Source organism: Myripristis murdjan, chromosome 21, assembly GCF_902150065.1.
Source record: "Myripristis murdjan chromosome 21, fMyrMur1.1, whole genome shotgun sequence".
Lineage (NCBI taxonomy): Eukaryota > Metazoa > Chordata > Actinopteri > Holocentriformes > Holocentridae > Myripristis > Myripristis murdjan.
Window position 1 is genome coordinate 29777258 of NC_044000.1, and position 20459 is coordinate 29797716.

The 20459-nt window shown below is 42.8% G+C and overlaps 1 protein-coding gene across 1 annotated transcript; it reads left to right on the forward strand.

Moving 5' to 3' along the window:
* Positions 1 to 18024: 18024 nt before the first annotated feature.
* arl4cb (ADP-ribosylation factor-like 4Cb) lies at positions 18025 to 20030 on the forward strand. The gene has a single exon (XM_030081506.1). The coding sequence runs from the start codon at positions 18655 to 18657 to the stop codon at positions 19231 to 19233; it is 579 nt and encodes a 192-aa protein (XP_029937366.1). The 5' UTR covers positions 18025 to 18654; the 3' UTR covers positions 19234 to 20030.
* Positions 20031 to 20459: the final 429 nt, after the last annotated feature.

Here is a 20459-nt window from a genome sequence, read left to right on the forward strand (position 1 = left end):
TTGTGAATTTTTATAGTGATATCTGAAAGTAAAATTTTGAACCCCTTTCCCCTGTGTGTAAAAAACTGTTTTTTGGTAATATGTGGTCATAAATAGGTGATTTTCAAAACTTTCCACCAATGGGATTTCTTGGGACTTTTTCCCCCTCACTCAGGACAAACTGAGGATACAAAATCAGTTGAGTTTGCTTCTCTTGCAATTTGTCCTAGGTTGACCCCAATTTTGGCCTAAAATTACTGGACTGCATGGGTAAAGTGGTTAGACATTTATTTCCAAAAAAACGTTTTTTACTCTTGAAAGTGAATTTAGTCTATCATCATTTTCATGAGAATTGTGTTAAGACCAAAACAGATCATTTTAAATTTGTTTTATACATCAGTTGTGGTATCTATGAGCTACAACATGAGGTCATAAACCTGCATAAAAGTGCACCATTTTAGCTGTGGGGCCTAAAAAAGTCAAAATGGTAGCTCTGGGGTAAGTTGAGCCATTTGGCCAGGGGTAAGTTGAGCCGGAGGCCCATACACTTAATAAGTGTATTTTGGCCTAAATGTCTTAAATATTAAATAAATATGAAATATTGAATGAATGAATGAATGAATGAATGAATGAATGAATAAAAAAATAAATAAATTATTTATTTAATTAATTAAAATAAAAATAAAATAAATATTAATTACATATTAAGTGTATGAGGTAAGTGTATTTTGTTCAGTGTTCAAATGTGTTACGTTCATATGTTCATAACTGACCTTACTGTCAGCAAGGACACCAAGAAACTAGTGTTCTAGTGTTTTCTTTCCAAAAACACAGCTGTTAATGTTCTCTTCCCAAGCGCACTTTAAGGCATGTTAAAACAGCTGTTTATTGTACCTGCTGAATTGTGTTTAATACATAAAAATACACATGAATGTGAAGAAGTGACTGTTATTTAGGGAGGGAGAAGGTGAGGGAGGGGTGGGATGGAGGTGGGGAGGAAGGTGGGGGGGTAGTAGGGATATGGCTCAACTTACCCCGCTCCTATGCTCTACTTACCCCATACACGGGGTAAGTTGTGCCACGAGACCACTTTTTTTGGAAATGCTATATTATAGAAACAGTTATGTTTACACTCATTCTGTTTGTTTGAAGAGATGCACAACATCCTGAAATATATGCAGATATATTACAGTACAGTACAGTACAGTAGCTCTCCACAGTACTGAGACCGCACTGCTAAGAATTTTTAATGACATATTCTTGGCTACGGACTCTGGCGATTCCCTCATTCTGGTGCTTTTAGATCTAACAGCAGCATTTGACACTGTAGATCATAATATTTTGCTCTCACGCTTGGAGCAGTGGGTTGGCATTAAGGGGTCAGCGTTGGCGTTTTTCAGATCCTACTTGTCCGGGAGAAGTTTTTGTGTTACCCTAGGAGACGCTACATCCTCCACAGCATCCCTCCATTGCGGGGTGCCGCAGGGCTCAATCCTTGGGCCAATTCTGTTTATGCTGTATCTGCTCCCACTAGGATCCATTTTTAGAAAACATGGTGTCTCCTTTCATTGTTATGCGGATGACAGCCAAATCTACCTGCCTCTAAAACGTAACAATCCTGACTCCTTAAAGCCCCTACTTCTCTGCCTGGAAGATGTAAAAGCATGGCTGGCTTTAAACTTTCTTAGCTTCAATGACAGCAAAACTGAGGTTATGGTGTTTGGGCCCAGCAATGCATATGTGCTTCCTCCCGGTAATCTAGGCCCTCTTGAGCCCTTCATTAGGCAAACCGCCACCAACCTAGGGGTTAAAATAGACTCTGATCTAAAGATGGATAAACAGATAAATGAGGTTGTACGAAAGAGCTTCTTCCAACTTAGGAGGCTGTCAAAGGTTAAACCGTGTCTATCTCGCCCTGTATTTGAAACTGTAATGCATGCTTTTATGATATCTCTTCTCGACTACTGCAATTCCCTGTATATTGGTGTTAGCCAGGCCTCCATTTCTCGCTTGCAGTTAGTCCAGAATGCTGCTGCCCGTTTGCTTACAGGTACACGAAAACGAGACCATATTAGCCCTGTATTGTCCTCCCTCCACTGGCTTCCAGTGCAATACAGGATTGATTTCAAAATCTTGCTCTTTGTTTTTAAGTGTCTAAATGGTTTGGCACCTGTATACCTGTCGGACTTGCTGGAACCCTATGTTCCTTCAAGGGCACTCAGATCCTCCGACCAGCTCCTATTGTCCGTGCCTAGAACCAGACTGAAGCTCAGAGGCAGCCGAGCCTTTGCTGTGGCAGCCCCCAAGGCTCTGGAACGAACTGCCCCTGAACATAAGACAAGCCCCTACCCTTCAGGTGTTTAAAACACGCCTCAAGGCTCATTTCTACACTTTGGCTTTTCCATCTTCAGCTTGAGCATTTGATATTTTATGTGGCACTGGGTATGTTTGTATATATGTTTTTTGATTTATGTTTATAATCTATTGGAAAGCACTTTGGCACAACTCTTTGTATTTAATGTGCTATATAAATAAATGTGGTATGGTATGGTATGGTATGGTATATTAGTTAGTGACAAAACTATGATTGCCTTGATGTATTGATCCTAAATATGAAAAATGGCTCATCTTACCCCAGTCTCCCCTACTAATTAGCACTATTGGTTCATAAGGAAACTGCTGATTTCCGTGCGAGGCCTTGGAGGAGCAGGAACAGGCTTATGAGTGACTTATGAGATCACTGGAGCTTCTCGCGACGACTTCAAATTTGTTTTCCCCCGTTCAAACACATTTCTCCAATTCAGATTATATTTCCTGAGAGGCACGTTCGGGCCGCTGAGACTTTAATCCCCCGAGTGTCCGCCGAAAGGAAGTCTCCTTCCCCGGAGCTGCCAACACCGGGCAAACCAGCGAGCCAACAGCAAGCCGTGTGGAACCGCGAGCCTCCCTCATCTCCCGCGCCAGCGAGCGAGCCTCATTCTTCCCACTCGACGCCGCACAATGCGAGCGTGACAAATTCAGATTTATGCAATTCAAACACAATCTCTGCTGGCACTAATCTCTTCCCATAGACTTCACTCAGGATTTTACATGAATAAAAATAGGTAGATAGTTTCTCACACAATGAGGGGGGGGGGCTCTGCAGCAGAATGTCTCTCTGACACGAGGAGAACAGCAGCCCGCTTGTTCTCCCGGTGGCTTTTTGATGAGAAAGGTGAGTAAGATCGAAACCTGGCAAGGGAGGTAGACTCTCTCTGTGTACACAGCACTGTGAAGCCCCCCTCCCCCCTCCACTCCCTTCATGTCTCTGCTGTGTGTGTGTGTGTGTGTGTGTGTGTGTGTGTGTGTGAGAGACAGCAGTCGACCCACTTAACCCCTTGTGTGTGTTTGTGTGTCTCCACACTGAGCACACAAAGGTGGGGAGATAAGGCGGGTGAGCAAACAGGAGCGGGAAAAGTGCACAAGGGAAGATGCCGACCACATATCACTCAAATATTTTTTTTTCTTTTTTTTTTTTTTTTTTTTTCAACCGAGAACATTCTCGGACTTGATACTCACAAAACCAAACCAGCGAGTGTTTCGCAACGCCCCGGAGGAGGCCGAGTTCACCCTGATGTGATTCAACATCAACCCCGACACACATGCATGTTGTTTTGAACTGATTTCAGGAAGAGTTTTAGGCTCTGTATTTCACCGGATCACGCCGGTGGCAGCGAGAGAAAGCATCTCAGCTTTCATCTCCATGTTATATATATATTTATATTTTTTTTTTCACCCCGCAAATTTCCAACGCTGACTCTCGCTGTCATGTCGGCATCGATTCAACGTCAAAACGCTTGCCGGTTTGAAACTCGCGTCCTGATGTTCCTCCAAGTTTGGGTGGCTGGAGGGGTGGGAGAGAGGTGAGCTGAGTGTTTTAGGGATTCGCGGTGGAAAAGCCAATTTGAAGGCAACACGAGAGGCGTGCCGAAACATCTTGTAGCTTTCCACGTTTCAAGGCGATCCGCACAATCCCTCGCTCTCGCTTTCAACTCAGGTGACACGTCTGAGTCCGAGGGCTGGAGGCTGACAGACACTGGCACATTAAAGGTTTGTTCTCCCTCTCTCTGCCCTCTTCTCTTCTCTTCTCTTTTTTTTTTTCTGACAGCAGAAACTGTACAGTGGATGACGTGAGTTGTTTGTCTCCTTGGAAACCTCTGCAGCCCTTTCTTGGCTTCGAGGATGATAGGCTCGCCAGAGATAAGGACATTTCATCAGCATTACACTCGAGAGCAGCTCCTCATAACAAACAGTTGTGCTCGAACCACCAGAGACTCAACACAGTAGGTTACATTTCATGCATTTATTTCATTTTTCTTCATTTTTTTTCCAGTTTCAGATCTGTCACCCCAAAATGCTAATCCAAAGGCTGCTTGCTCTGTACATAAATCTTTTAGTCCTGAGACAAATTAAGCATTTTCGTCTTAAAGGAGTATAGCAGCCAGTGTAAGGGCAGAACTAAGGGGAACAAAGGGGATAAAATATTGAAAAATCAGTGTTGTAAGCCAAACACAAAGAGGGGCTTTCACGCCGTTATCAGCGAATGTGGAGAATCGGCCTGACAGATGCAGAATTTCTCTGGATTCAGTTGATTAAAGCTGCTGATAAACTCCTCCTGTTGCTTCTCAGGCCTGAAGAGACATTCACCCCCCCGATTCCCTTTTAATGCACTCCAGAGCCACACATGTGTTCACAACACTGAGTCTAAGAGGGGGGATAAGGCAAGTAGTTTACACCAAACACAACATGACTGAATAATGCTGAGTCATGTCATGCACTTCCTTTAATTCATACGAAGCGTGCCGCTCGCAAATCAGAGGCACTTTGGGTTTATTTTCAATGCCGAGATCATAAATCATGTCTCACTTTTTGATCTCCCTCCCTCCCTCTTCCTCTTACGATCCATTCTGCATATGCATCCGTTCAGGTGCATTCAACAGGCACACAAAAACAACATATATGTTCTTTTTTTTTTTTTTTTTTTTTTTTTTTTGAACGTGCATCGCTGGCGGAGGCAGGGCGACCACCTACTGAACAAAACACTCTGCTCTTAGTAAACACTGGTGCCATGGCAACCAACGAAGCGCGGCAGCCAGATCTCCATAGTAGCCTTTGTGTGTGTGTGTGTGTGTGTGACAGAGAGAGGGAGGGGAGGAAGAGAGAGACAGATACAGACAGAGAGAGAAAAATATGTGATGATACACAGCAGGTGCACCAGCAGATAATCCGGATGTTGTCCATTAAAGATTCAGTTCTGTGCACAAACGTCCGAAAGGCGCACGGTGGAAAACTGGGCCAAAAACACAGAGCGACACAATTTTACGGGCATGAAAGAAAACACAATTAAATGTAGTTGCACTGCGGCGCAAACCTGGTTAGTCAAATAAACAACATCGGGACACCTTCTGATGGAGTTTACAGAGCACGCGTGCTCCTGATTGGTTTCAGAGTTTCAGAGGCACGGCTGCAACCCGCAGCTATTAATTTCTCATCAGCGCAGCCCATTTGCAACCCATGTGAAGTTTAAATGAAAGGCGTGCACCGCGCCTGTTTGCTTGTAAATGTGCTCGCGAGCATCACGCATTCCCATTAATAGCCGGGTAATATTCGCTTATTGGGTCGCCATCTCTGCAGGTGATTGTGTGGATGGGAAAATCACAGTTGAATTTGTACTCGTTCTAGGCTGGTGGGTCGCATGGCATACTAATGGCGGCGTTATTATCATGTCTGAGTTTTGAGTGGCAGGTGCGAGCGGCGGTGCTGATTCACAAACAGCCACGCTATTCATTTTGCTGGAGAAAAAAAAAACCAAAAAAAAAAAAAAAACGATGAATTCCCTATCTCTGCTGCAGCTGTGTGCAGATGTTGGCCTGAGCTGTTTCAGGAGCAGCGTGAGTAACAGGTGGCACGGTGTTCAAGCGGCAGCACCTTGACTGGGATGTTGCTTCCAGAAATGTAATTTCACCTTCGCAGGATGCTCGCCATCTGCTCCCCCGGCCTGTTTAAATCCAAAGACAGCCACTTCCTTACTACAGGAGACCTCCGATGAACCGCTGACTGCTTGTTGTCTCGCGTTCCATTAAAAATTAACGGCCAACATGTAGGGAACGGGGCCGAGTGCCATCAGAGACCCGGGAAAAAGCTCCATTTTAGCCGGGAGAGACACTGAACGCGACCGAGAGCAGAGATGCACGGTTGCCAGATCGTCAGAGGTAAGCTTAAAAAAACGAGTGGCGCTCTGAATTTATTTAAAGTTAAGTGCACTGGGTTGATTAAGGATAATTGCTTGCTTGTGGCCATCGCGCGGATTCAGCAGGAGAATATTCTAGCAGGCGGTGTGTGTGGCCTTGGCGTCCTCTCAGTGGCTGTTGTGCCTCATGGCAAAACCCTAAAGCCCAGCTCTAATCAAAATTTATGTAGGATTTATTCAAAGAGCCTATAGAGACGGTTTAGGGCTCGCACATGCAGACCCTGTGACACGGGGGAGGGCCGCTCCGCTTTATCAAACCTCGTTACACCGTGTACTCACACTGCAGCACAGAATGGAGAAACATAGGTGGTGGTAAATAAAACAGTCAGAAGGCCAACAACCAACAACAATTATATTTTCAATTTTCATTTTCTACTTGGTGGAATGTTTTATTTGTCTAGGAAACAATTCAACTAGATTCCATAATTTATACGTTGCAAAAATCTGCATTAAAACAAGTAATTTAGTTTCCATTTAAAATCTTGCTTTTTTTTTTTTTAAAAACAAGCGGAAAAATCTGCCAGTTGGATGAGATAATCCCACTTATTCCCAGTGCAGTTTCACTTGTTCCAGGAATGTGTCTCGGTATAAACATGTGCAAAGGATAAATATGTTAAAATTAAGTATAAATATGTTAAAACAAGGCAGAATAGAGCAAATTGGCCCGCCAGTGTCGAGTAAAAGACGCTTGATTCATAAAAATGTCAACAAGGACACAAGTTAATTAGCGGCGGGGAAAAAGTGGGATTATCTCATCCTGCTGGCAGATTGTTTCATTTGTTTTAAGTAAAACAGGATTATAACAGGTAATATGACACTAAATGACTTAATGATTTGAAAGATTTTCTTTTTTTTTTTTTTTTTTTGCAGTGTAAGGGGGGGTCACCCTCCATTACTCCCCTGCAGCTCCTCTCTTTAGACGGAGCTAAATAGTCTCGTCTCTGCTCGTCCTCATTGTGAAAAACACATCGGGTGCCATATGTTGTACCACCGCATTTTCAGTGCCTGCTAGCTTGTTTTTTTGCGAGCGTGCACACAAACACCCCGAGAAGCCGCTCTCCATCTCCATCAAAGGCACTTCAGCCGAGACATGAAGAATGAAAGTGGAATTCAGGGCATCTTTCTAACCTCCATATTGCCTCCACCCCCGTCACTCTCTCTCTCTCTCTCTCTCTCATTGCTCCACCTGAGGGCTTCTACAACACCGGATGCTCTTTTAAGGGGCTGGTGAGCCGCTCTTGTCAGCTTCCATTATATCCCTCCACGGTTGTTGCAGGCAACCATGATATTGTGAGTGATGCTTTTATCTCTCCGCAGCAGGTTCACGGAAGCATTAACATGGAGTTCTATCAGAGGTCTGTCAGGATGGATAGGCCTGGACTGCAGTATCCCTTCAACACGAGCCCCATTTGGTCTGTCAGCAGTCACCTACACAGGGCTCAGCGTCGGGGGGGGATGGCCATGCAGGCTCATACCTATAATGATGCTGCCACATCAAAAAAAAAAAAAAAAAAAAAAAAAAAAGTTTATAAGGTCAGTTAGGCTTTGAACTTGTTAAAAAAAAAAAAAAAAAAAAAAAACACTCTAAAGATGTCAGAGTTTAATGAAGCATTCTTTTCTTGATTTCCTCTTGATGCTCCTTTCCCAGCACCAGCCATTTAAACACAATTTGGAAATGGAGGATTTTCAATATGAAGCAAAAATCGCCAGTCTTGAATTGGTGATTTGGCTTCACTACCAATTTCATCCACAGTCGGCGAGGTATTTTCATTGGATTTAAGCTTTTCTGTTAAATACACCACTCACAAAAAGTTAGGGATATTTGGCTTTTGAGTGAAATTTATGGAAAATGTAAAAAGTTCACGCTACAGTGATATTATATCATGAAAGTAGGGCATTTAAGTAGAAGTATACACTGGTGATTTCCTCATCTCAAACAATTTCTTGAAACAAAAGCCAACAACAGTGGTGGATATACCACAACAAAAAATGTCAGTGTCAATAACTTGTCATGTGCCCTTGAGCATCAATTACAGCTTGACAACGACGTCTCATGCTGTTCACAAGTCGACTTATTGTCTGCTGAGGCATGGCATCCCACCTTTTTTGAAGGGCGGCCCTCAGGACATTGAGGTTCTGGGGTACAGAGCTCCGAGCCTCTACACGGCGACTCAGCTGATCCCATAGGTTTTCTATGGGATTCAGGTCTGAGAAAGTGCAGGCCACTCCATCTGAGGTACCCCAGTCTCCAGCAGTCGTTCCCTAATGATACGACCTCGATGAGCTGGAGCATCAAACACCTGATGTGAATTTTGCCGTTAAACTCCTTGTTAGAGAACAGCAACTTGTGCAAAAAGTACTGAAACACTGAACAGTTGGACATGTGCATTCAAAAGTTTACAGAAGGTCACATTAAGTTCACCTGGAAAGGTTAGAATGCATTTTAGGTTCATCCTGAAATTTCACCTGAAAGCTGAATATCCCTAACTTTTTGTGAGTAGTGTATATCTGCGTCCAATGCAATGTGATAAAAAAAAAAAAAACTTTCCAAATGACACTTTACCACACCTGTAGACTCACGGTAGAAAAACTGAATACTTTTATTTTATTAAAGGCTACATATTAAAACAGGTGGTGTTTCGGCCCGTCTGCTCATCAGGGCCTTCATCAGATGAACTGAAGAACAGACCCAGTTCAAGAGTGGCGCCTCTTTTTGTCCACAGTTTGACGTCCCCGTTCGGCTGCACCCTCTCACAGGCGTTTTTCCCCTCTACTGTTCCTCACCTCATCTACCAGTCAGCTGAGAGAGATTTTAGGATTAATTAAGACGAGTCATTTTCGAGCCAGGAGGTGTGAAAGCAGGAGCTGAGGCAGATCACCGGGGTTATTTGTCGCCATGGAGCCGCTGATGTTTCCCTGTCAGCATCAAAAACTGTCATCACCATATGTTAATGAGAAAAAGCAGTATCTTAATGGACGCTATTAAGAAGTTGGGAGAAAGAGCGATCAGCGGCGGGGCTCACTTAGCCTCCATTCACTTCAATCAGCCGCCATTCATCTGCTAATGATAAAGCAGTCACGCTCAATTAGAATTTGAATAAAACGCAACTCCCTGATTGAAGTGAACCTGAAGTGAACTCCAGCCTCGTGCCCACGAGTCGTCTGACATGATTTGGAAATGGACGGTTTCACAGTAAAAGACCTCGGTTGCATCACTCGCCTTTCATGGCCACTGCAGTGAAAGCCTCTCCAGCCGGCCGTCAGTGAAACACAACAGAAGCATCAGATACGTGCGCGCTTCAGGGTCATTAAAAGAATATGAGCGCAGCAGCACCGCACCGCAATATCCTGCAAATCCGACTTTGAGGTCCTCAGTGTGGTACAGTGAGGAGAGACCGCGTTTTCTCTCATCCACTTCTTCATTAACACCAACCATAATTTCCATTTGTCCTCGATAATACAGCCATAAAGATCCTTTTCATCCTTATGGAACCTGAAGCACGCACCATCCTGAGCACATGAACAAATTTAACCTACATTTTACACTTACATAATTGTGGGTTTATGACAACGGATTCAAGATTCAAGGTTTTATTTGTCACATGCATGAATGTACAGGTACAGCAGCAGTGAAATGTAATTGCAACAACTCCGGCACTGTGCAAGTAAAAAATAAAATAAAATAAAAATAAAAATACAAATAATAATAATAACGGTAATAGTAATAAAAAAATAAAAGAAAATAAGATAGAAATAAGATAAAATAGAAAGAATATATGACATTCCTATATACAATGAACGACTATATACAATCTGCAACAATATACAAAAGGTTCAAAAAGTACAAAAAGTACAAATAAGTAGAGGGCATTATTCAATAGAAATAATAATCTATAAAGATGATTTTACAAAAGTGACCTCCATACTGTTTGTTTGTTTGTGCCGGTGAGGAGTTTGGTTGTGACCCAGTTCGAGTTGCTTTTCATGCGTGAATGTTTCATATCGCGCCTTTGCACCAACAATCACACCATGCTGAAGCTCGACTGGAAGCATGAAATTTACATAACTCTTTACAGTGCTGCAACTCGCCCGAAGAGCGGCGTTCGTTTTGAAACAGCCGAGCGTCTGAGGCCGAGTCGAACACCAAACAAACCAAACACGGCCGTGCAAATGCAAAATATCCTCATTTCCAAGACCGCCTGTGAAAAGACGACGCTCTCGGTAACAACACGCTCGACGAGATGAATAAATCATGCTGTTAAACATTTGCCTTGCGAACACATGCGTCTTTTGAAGAACACTGCCGGTTTTTAGTTCTACAATCATTTATGTGAGGCAGAGCTGCTCCGGAGTCAGAAATCATCCCGCCGGTTGAGCCAAACCTCAAAGAGCGAGCGAAAAAAAAAAAAAAGCACATGAGTTTCTCAGGCTCGGTGACGTTAGGCTCACTGATGCCAGCTTGATGAATCTGCAAAGAGATTTAGCAACTTCTCAGATGCTTTTAGTTTCTTAGAAGTTACAAGCTAAATAAATAAATAAATAAATAAATGAAGTGACTTTGATTTTTCCTCGTGTTGATTCCCAAAGCAAATCTGCCAGTTTGTGCCACATGTTCGTCCAAAGAGGCCTGGCTCCAGCGAGGCGCCCGGTGACTCCTGCACCATCACTGCAAAAACTCAAAATCTTAGATTATTTGTCTTATTTCAAGTCAAAAATGTCTTATTCCTAGTCAAAATATCTCATTACACTTAAAATAAGACATGATCACCTCAGAAGTAACTTGTTTTTAGACAATTATCTCTTGTTTCAAGTGAAAATTTGCTGGAAACAAGTGAAAATTTGATTTTTCATTGGCAAAATTTGTTTCTTGTTTCAAGCTAATTTTCAATTATTTCAAGTGAATTTTGACTTGAAACAAGTGAAAATTGTCTAAAAACAATTTACTTCTGAGGTGATCATGTCTTATTTTAAGTGTAATGAGATATTTTGACTAGAAATAAGACATTTTTGACTTGAAATAAGACAAATAATCTTGGTAAGATTTTGCATTTTTGCAGTGATGTTGGAGGAGCCAACAGGGGGCGAAAGTGTGCGTCATCGCTGGCTAGCCGGTCGCAAAACTCAAATGAATCCCTCCTGGATCAGCCTGTGATGAGAGGACAAATCTGGACTGAAATGTTTAGATGCTTTCAAAAATATAATAAGTCTTGAGTTTGGAGTAGAAAATATCGTTGGAGACAGATAGACAGAAAAACGATATTTTAGGGCGCACGGCAGCCCTGGATTTACATAATGTCTCAGCCCTGAATAATGCCAAGGCCGTGTCTAAATTAAGTGTCAAAAATTCAATTTAAAAATGATCGCAAGTCCCATTTAATCACTTTCACAACACGACTTCATCATCAGGGTGAGCCTCGGCAAGTCGCTCCGTGCATGGCCAGGAGTTATCTGTCTGTCTATAATTTTGCATTTTCTAAATTAATTTACATATTCATTCTGTTTGTGACAGTGACACAAGTTTGAGTTATGACCAACGAACAGCTGCACACACTCATCGCCCACGGACAGGACGAACGGCAACTTTCACACAATGAAGGTGGAAAAGTGGAGATGGAAATAGGAGAGGAGCTTTTTTTGGGGGGCTGTTTTGAATGGAGTTGTGTTTGGACTTGGGCTGCCTGGATCAAGTCGCGTTCAAGCCGCGTTCACACAACAGGCAACAAAGCAACAGGCGGCAAGTTTTCCGTGGAAGCTAACCACATGAAGTCACGCGTACGCACACCTGACACCTGCAGCGTGACCGACTTGAGAAAAACAAAGTTAAGCAGCTTTTTCCACTGACAGACAGACAGAGATATATTTATATGCATAAGTACAAACCTGCAATGGAGGCAATGCTAATGATCAGCAATAGTTGAAAACAAGCCAGGAATTTGGCTGATTTTCAGTAATAATCTACATTTTCATGTCCATGTTCTCATCTGTTTGTCAATCTGGAATTCATTTAACAGTCAGCTCATGAAGGTTTGCACATTTGCTGTTGGAAACACCTGGAAAATCATCTGGTGCACTGGAAATGATGCGTTTTGCATTGGCGGTTTATCTGGAATATAAATTAGGCCATCTAAATAAATAGATAGTGTTACTTTAATGTTGTTTTATTTTCTGTACAGTGACCCTGAGTGTTTCGAAAGGCGCCAATACATGTATTATCACCATCAGATAGAGTAGAGATATATGTATTTATTATTTATATACTCATCAGAGCTGCTCCTTTGACATTCAGGTTTTCTAGTTCGTTAACCAGAAAAACGTGTGTAGCCGCTCCCGTCGAGGTTGAACTTATTTCATCTCCAGCTCTGCCTCCCACAAATGTTTAAACTCCAGTCTGTGTGTTACTTGGGGAGCGGCGGCTGATTGCCTTATACCTGGCCAGATCAAAGTTTTCTGCCTAATGGAGCTCCTTTGAACAGGAGGAGGAGTGGAGGTAAGTGAGCGCAGCTGGATCATTACCGACAGCACATTTGAGCTTAAAAACATTCCTCCCATCCAAACGCCTGCTGCAGAGACACAGCTCACCTGGGAGTGTGTGTTCGTGTGTGTGTGTGTGTGGTTATCCTTATGAGAACTAATTTGAGTTCTGAATGTCATTTTTGGCCTTACCTCACTGCTTCAAGGGGATATGTTAGGATTATGATTTTTGTTTAAAGTTAGGATTAGGTTTAGGTCAAGGTTCGGGGGTGAATCTCGTCAGCGGTGAACGTGTGTGTGAGGGAGAGGGAGAACGAGGGAGAGCAGAGACGATTTATCCATGCATGAGCACATTTATATGCGTTTATATTTATGTGTGTGTGTGTGTGTGTGTTTTTTTATTTATTTGTTGAGCGAGGCAGTGAGGGGGAGAGTGAGTGTGAAGGTGGGTGGAGTGATGCTGCAGCCGCACGTTTACTCCAAGGAATAATGATGAAGTGTGGCCACCGGCGTGTGTGTGCATGTACACAAACTGTTTGCCTCAACAAGCACTGCCTGAAACAGCTGACTGAAACTACGGCTTATCTGTGTGTGTGTGTGTGTGTGTGTGTGTGCATCCTGATGTGCGGTCGCCACAGTCGGGCGTGCTCAGACCTCTCTCCTCCTTCCTTTTCCTCTCACTGTTTTCTCACCGTACCGTCATCACCCTCAGTCAGCTCCGTGCCACCTCATTAACTCGAGGATGAGCCGCCGTCTCCGCGGTCGAGCCGGCGGCCTCGCGTTTCCTCTCGGCTCGCAGGGAAGAGAAACACACACAAACACTAAAGGTTACAAGCTGCACTTTATCTCATTTGAACACCACAAATCAGGGAACAGCACACTGATGAGACACAGTGAGGAAAAACAGGTGTGTATAACAAAAAAAAAAAAAAGAAGAAGAAGAAAACAAATATTTCCTGATACTACACTGCCACCTAGTGAATGAAATCAGTATTGTGCCCTAATGCCAAACAGGGACGGAGAACAATAGAAAGAGAGGCGGTGCTACTCTGAAAAAACAAAAGAGACACAGAGTGAAGTGCAGAAAGCTTGAAATTTGGTCAAACCTGCTCATTTTATGCAGATTTTGAGATTGCACCTATGTTTTTTTTTGTTTTTGTTTTTTTTTTTTTATTTGGGGGGGATATGGTAGCCTGCTGCCGAGGAAATCACCAACACCCATAACTACCAAACATTAGAAATGTGTTTGCTGCACGGCTTACACCATGAAATCAATATTTAATGGAATATTGTACATATGGGAAACAACATTTCACATTAAGAATGCATGAAAAATGCTTATGCAGGCAGTGTCACATTAACATTAACAGTCCCCTGCATTCGAATGGCCCCTTTGTATAATATATTCAGATTACTGTCAGCAATAACAAGTGACTGGAGAGTTTGCCTCCTCTCAGATTCAATAACAGTATGGCGCCCCCTGGTGAATGTAATTTTAGCACTCTTATGGACTGATTTTTTGTATTAAAACAAACAAAAAAGGACTGTTTGCTTGTGTTGTGATGCTCAAGAATCCATGTGAATCTATTCTTAAGATTAATACACACCAATTCAGTTTGGATTCAGGGGGTTCAGCCCTCAAATATAATGCTACTTTCACAGCACAACACTCTCCGCTGCATCCTCTCTCCGGTACAAAATGCAAGAATAACACGGCTGCTTCTCCTCTGAATCATCACAAAATCCAAATCAAGCCTGGATGCCCAAATCCTCTTGTGGATCTTTTTTTTCTTGATAAAAATCAATGGAAGGGGAACATTTTTGCTCACAGAAATTCAACTTTTCAGCCATTTCTTATCAAAGTGTTGAGAATAGCTCTGCAAAACTTTTCTTCCACGCTCACGGCTGAAAATAAAAGGTGACAGAGCTGACGTGCTCCCTTCATCTCTGCCTTTAAATCGAGATAAAATCATATTCTTATACCCTTCTTGGCCCACTCGCCTTGTAATTTGTTGTCATGTCTTTAACTCTGTATTTGTCCCTTGTTGTTTATTGTTGCAGAATTAAATTTCACTGTTACCTTTGTGTGTAACTTGTGCGGCACTCTGCTCAGCTTGAGCTGTGTTTAAATGTCTATAAATCAACTTCACTCACTTACTCACCATTTCTCAGCAGTGTTGATGGAGCACTTGCACATTCTTCATGTTAGGTGAAAGAAAACATGTCATTAAAGGACACCGTGGTATTAGCACTAATTCCTCCCGCCTGTCATAACACTGTAGCTTCTCAGGCACAGAAGACTGACTAAACATCAGCTGTTTGTGTTGGATACGTGTTATTATTCTCCTGATGAAGGTCTAGCACCAAACAGCCGCCGGCAAAATAAGTGTATTATTACAGGTTACAGTCTATCTGTCATTTTTTTTTTTAGCCTCACAACCCTCTCCTACACGCCCGGCTCGTACACTTGTCATAACAGTGTGGCACCAGAAAGTGCAAGGACTAACAAAACATCAACCACTTGCACTGGATACCTTTATAATTCATAAACTCCTCGAGATCAATGGCAATAATAACTGAACATCATGTGTATGCCATCCACAGTGGGATAAGTCGCTACCATTAAGACATAAAAGCAGAGATTAATTATTAATTTAAATTGTGCTGTTTTTTTAGTTGTTTTTGTGTGTTTATTTGCTTATTATTTATTTATTTATTTATTTGTGTGTTTGTTGGTTCAGAATGTGACATTTCACGCGGTAGTACTGGTTAAAATGAAGGTCATTACTTTGAAAGAGACATGAAGCACACACATTCAGCTGTTCTTGTCTGAATTTGTCTCCTGAATATGAGGCAAAATGTAATCAAAACATGAATATTCTTGTTTGTATTTTTATAGTAATGTTGAGGTTGTTTGAGTTAGGTATGGAACTGTGGTAGTGTGGGGAAAAAGAAACCCAAATTATTCTTCGTCTCATGATGTCAGTTACATCTTTAGTTTACTACAGGACTGTCATCTCAAATTAATCCTCCGGTTTATCAATCAAACATTTGAGTTTATTTGAGTTTTGTTTTTAAAAGGCAGTGTAAAAATCCCCATACAAGCCATCAAGCTCGTGGAAAATACATATGTAACACTTGAAATATGTAAAAACCCTGATGTGGTGATATGGTCTAATTTTGCCCACAAGGTGGTGCTAACATGGCACATTATGAATAACACTGTGTGTGTATTGGCCTCTGCTTAAATACATTCTTTATTATTACATTTCCTGTGATTCTGATTTGTTTTATCAATAGTGCCATATTAAAAGCCATGGAAAACTGGAATGAAATACCCTTTTTTCCACTGAAATTTTTTTTTAAAATTATTTTTATTGTTTAGATTGATTGGAACTGCAAAGTAATGGGTATGGATTTATGGCTCTATTCTAAATCCTTTATTTAGGCCCCACAGGTAAATGAGTCCTATAGATAGTATTGATAGCAAAATACATATTTAAAAAAAAAAAAAAAAAAAAAAAGCAAGCAAGCAATTTAGCTTGCTTGTTTGGCCATACTTGCTGATTTGGTTGGGTAGTTAGTTAAGTCATGAGGTTAGACTGTAAAATATAGACAAATTTTATGAATTAATATTGTTGCACCTTGGTTATGTTTGTAATCTGTAACTGCACCTCGCAGGAAGGGTCCCAGGACGGGTAAACAAGCATCTAATTAGCAGTTAACTGCATGCAGAGAGCACAGAAACAAGTGGTTTCTGTGTGCAGTAAACACTGAGGGAAGAGATTTTGATTTGCTCTCCAGGCTTTGCTTTTTTTTTTTTTTTTTTTTTTTTTGTTAATGTGTGCTCGTGCTGCAGAAATCCCACCCACTGCAAACCTTGTTTTATGGAGGCTCTGAGAAAACCATCCCGTTACATGACAAGGCATTTCTCTACTCTATGGATACTGCCTCTTTTTCAAACCTCGGTAGTCTTTATTAAAGTGCCAAAAGGTGCCAAAATAACACAATTGGAGTCAAATGACAGTGTTCATTTTCTTAGCAAATAGGTCCCTCAGGTCAAGCTACTATGTAGACGAGATCTTCCAACTCAACAAAAACTACTGTGCTTGCCTGATACACTTATAGTGGCTTACAGTGTTTATGATATTCAGTAGTGTGATTTTAGTGACCCTATGGTGTTTTTAATGTTGTCTGTTGTACCCCTATAATATTCCAGGGGCTTATATTGTGTCTGCAGCACTCATTATTCACCTCATTGTGCCTTCATGGTATTTATCCCTTTCATTTTTGAAGGGAAGTTGCATCTTGAAACTCAATCTCCACATTTCACTTTTAACATGCTGTCAGAATGCCTCTCTTCATAGTTATTATTACTGGCTTTAGGCTTTACACACGCTGCTTTTGTCCAGACGTTGGGCCTTCAGCGTGACTGCGTGTGAGAGCAGCGCTGGACTTGTAATTTTCCATCTGATCTTATTTATGCAACCGTCCTGACCAGGCCTATCATAGCTTTAAGCAGCCTGTAATCACACTTGATCACTAAATCGGCTGTGGTCAAGAATCTGCTATGTGCGTTTTTTTACTGCCACTGAAGAGCCCAAGGCATTACACTGCCCATCTGGATACAGAAACACATGCAAACTACAAACCCATCATCCTCAGCAAAGCATGACGCCCAGCAGTCACTTCAAGCCCAGCATGTGTTCCAGCACAGCTCCATATTTCCACCTTTTGACAGAAAGCTTGAAAACGCTGGCAGGCCATGTGACCTGTAAATCAAATGCAATGCTGCTGTTGCCTCTCTGCGCCAGAAGGTGGCGTGGTTGTCTATGACACGCTCATACAGCAATGCACATTATGAAAATATTCCCCAAAATACATGTCTGTTTCCTACTTAATCATATCTCAGTATATTCATGCGTAATTCATATTAAATGGACCATAATAGACTTTTTTCTTTATTTGAAAGCCTTAACCGCAGCTGACTCTAGGCTGTAAGTGATATAAGACTTCTTCTTCTTTTTTTTTTCTTTTTTCTTTTTTTTTAATAGGTACGAATCTGAACAACACATCCGCACTGCGGGCCCACAGAACCAGAAACTGCACATTAAAGCGACGTGGATTATGTGGCTGTGTCTCTCAGTAAGAACAAGACTACCTCTCCGTGTCCTGTGGCCTGAGAGCTCGGTGTTTGGCACATGGCCCGACTGGGTGGAGCGTAGCTGGGCTGCTGCTGTTTTGCGGTCTGTTTTCTCAGCCTCACGCCAGTTCTTACGCAGCGCTCGCAGGGGGAAGAGCCTCTGACATGAACCGGTGATCATCGGCGGATTTTACGCGTCATTTTCCCTGCTTGACCACCGGACCGGTGTCCCATCACCGCTCCCAAGCTGAATTTCAAGCGCACTCCATCCGCAGGAGAGGATCTGTGTTTTTTTTTTTTTTTTTTTCTTTGAACAGAGAGCTCGGGGAGACCTGCAGGACTTACGGCAGGGAGACGGCTGGCTGAGTCAGTGAAGGAGACAGACAAGGGCTGGGCTTGTGACCGGCTTCCATCCTGTCCTTCAGAGCTTCCACATCGTCCTGAGGGTGTCCGAGGAGTTGAAGGAGGGTGGTATGTTCTGGTGTCGCCAAATGGACGTGAGTGTGTGGGGAGAATGCTAATGAACGGCGCGCTGCGTCCTGCCCAGGCGCACAGTGCCACTCGCTGCTGCTGAGGGCCACAGCGGAGGAGATCGCTCATTCAAAACGCACCAGGGCCTCTACATCAGCCGACTTCAGACTCCACCCTTGCAAGACATTATATCGTTTCACCCCATGAATTAATTAACCAACATCTCCAGCATCTGAGGTGTGTATTTTCCCGACAGGACGTGAAGGGAGGGTGGGCATCCCTTCCACCAGCTGCTGAAAAAATGGGAAACAGTTTTTCTAACATCTCTGCCTTCCAGTCTCTTCACATTGTGATGCTGGGTTTGGACTCTGCCGGTAAAACCACTGTTCTTTACAGACTCAAGTTCAACGAATTTGTCAACACTGTGCCAACCATCGGATTCAACACTGAGAAGATCAAGCTCAGCAACGGCACCGCCAAGGGGATAAGTTGTCACTTCTGGGATGTGGGGGGCCAGGAGAAGCTGAGGCCCCTGTGGAAGTCCTACAGCCGCTGCACGGACGGGATCATCTATGTTGTGGACTCGGTGGACGTTGACAGGCTAGAGGAGGCCAAGACTGAGCTGCATAAGGTCACCAAATTCGCTGAGAACCAGGGCACGCCGCTCCTGGTGATAGCCAACAAGCAGGACCTGCCCAAGTCTCTGCCAGTGGCGGATATTGAGAAGCAGCTGGCTCTCCATGAACTCACCCCATCCACCACTTACCACGTCCAGCCCGCATGTGCCATCATAGGCGAGGGACTTCATGAGGGCATGGATAAACTCTATGAAATGATAGTCAAAAGGAGGAAATCTCTAAAGCAAAAGAAGAAGCGATAACAGCGGCCCATAAAGGGTGTGTAGTCCAGTGTGCTACACAAAATTACTGTAACTAAATACTATTCGGGTATGCCAATGTTGCCCTAACAAGAGGTTTACTTTGCAGTGATTTTTGTATATCTTTTCGTTTGGGTTATTGTCAAACTAGTTCGACGCTGTGAACCCCTGCTGAATGATGCTTTTGCACGCATGAGGGTGCCTCTATGGGTGCAGAATATATACCAAGGTTAACCAAATAAAGAAAAGAAACTTGAAATGACTTTAGGACTCTTAGGAACTACAGCATTGAGAAAGATAAACGGGCTGGCCCGTTACTTGCTGCTCTACCATGGATTTTCAATATAGCTGGACATTTTACTTTGAAGAAGCTCCTACGTTGTAGCTCACTGAGTACTTTTATGGACATTTCGATTTTTTTTGTTTTGTTTCGTTTTGTTTGATCCACAAGGTCCTCCAGGAATGCTCCTGTGGAAACACAAGTTTTATTTTGCACGTGGCTTGGGTCATTTTCACTTCTGCCCTCTGCTCTTCTGAGAAAGACTGATGCCAAGACTTTGTCTGTCGTAGGGGTCTGCTGGTATGGATGTCATGCAGATGATCACAAGGTTTTTGGAGCATTGAAGTAGCCTTTACTATAACGTAGTGGGCTGAGGATAGCATTGCCTGCAACGTGTCCACTACTTTGCACTTTTCATTTCCTAACAAAATAGTAGAGTACTACACTGTATAGAGGAGCAGATCCAGATGGTTTATGTACTAAGAAGCCAAAATTGAAGTATTTTTTGAGTATTAAAAGATTTAAAAGACACAAAATGGGTTCTCATTGTTCATTGACATGTGTATGTGATGGTGGGAGGAGTTGGTAGTGAAGAGGACTGCACTGCCATCAGGATGAGGATAACATAAACAGGTGGTAGGATAAGGACCTGTGAACTGGTGGCCTGACCTTATTGATTTCTTTATCTAGTTACTCTCCCCCTGAGACTCACATAGGTGTGGACCAGTGAGAAAATGTGGAGGTTTAAGGTCACCGAGTTCAAAGGCCTCGCATAACGTTAATGAGAGTCAATTTACATGTGAAAACCTCACTAACGCCCCGCATCTTCACACAGTATTTGGCTTTTGCGGTGAACACATTCTGGGTGGAGAAGGCTTCATCTCAGTGTTCCCTGAAGCTCACATTGTTCTAGCGTGAGCCTGCTGTGTCTGAAGTGAACATTTATAGC

Coding starts and splice junctions, on each gene's coding strand:
- arl4cb (XM_030081506.1), top strand. CDS start 18,655: ATGGGAAACAGTTTTTCTAACATCTCTGCCTTCCAGTCTCTTCACATT.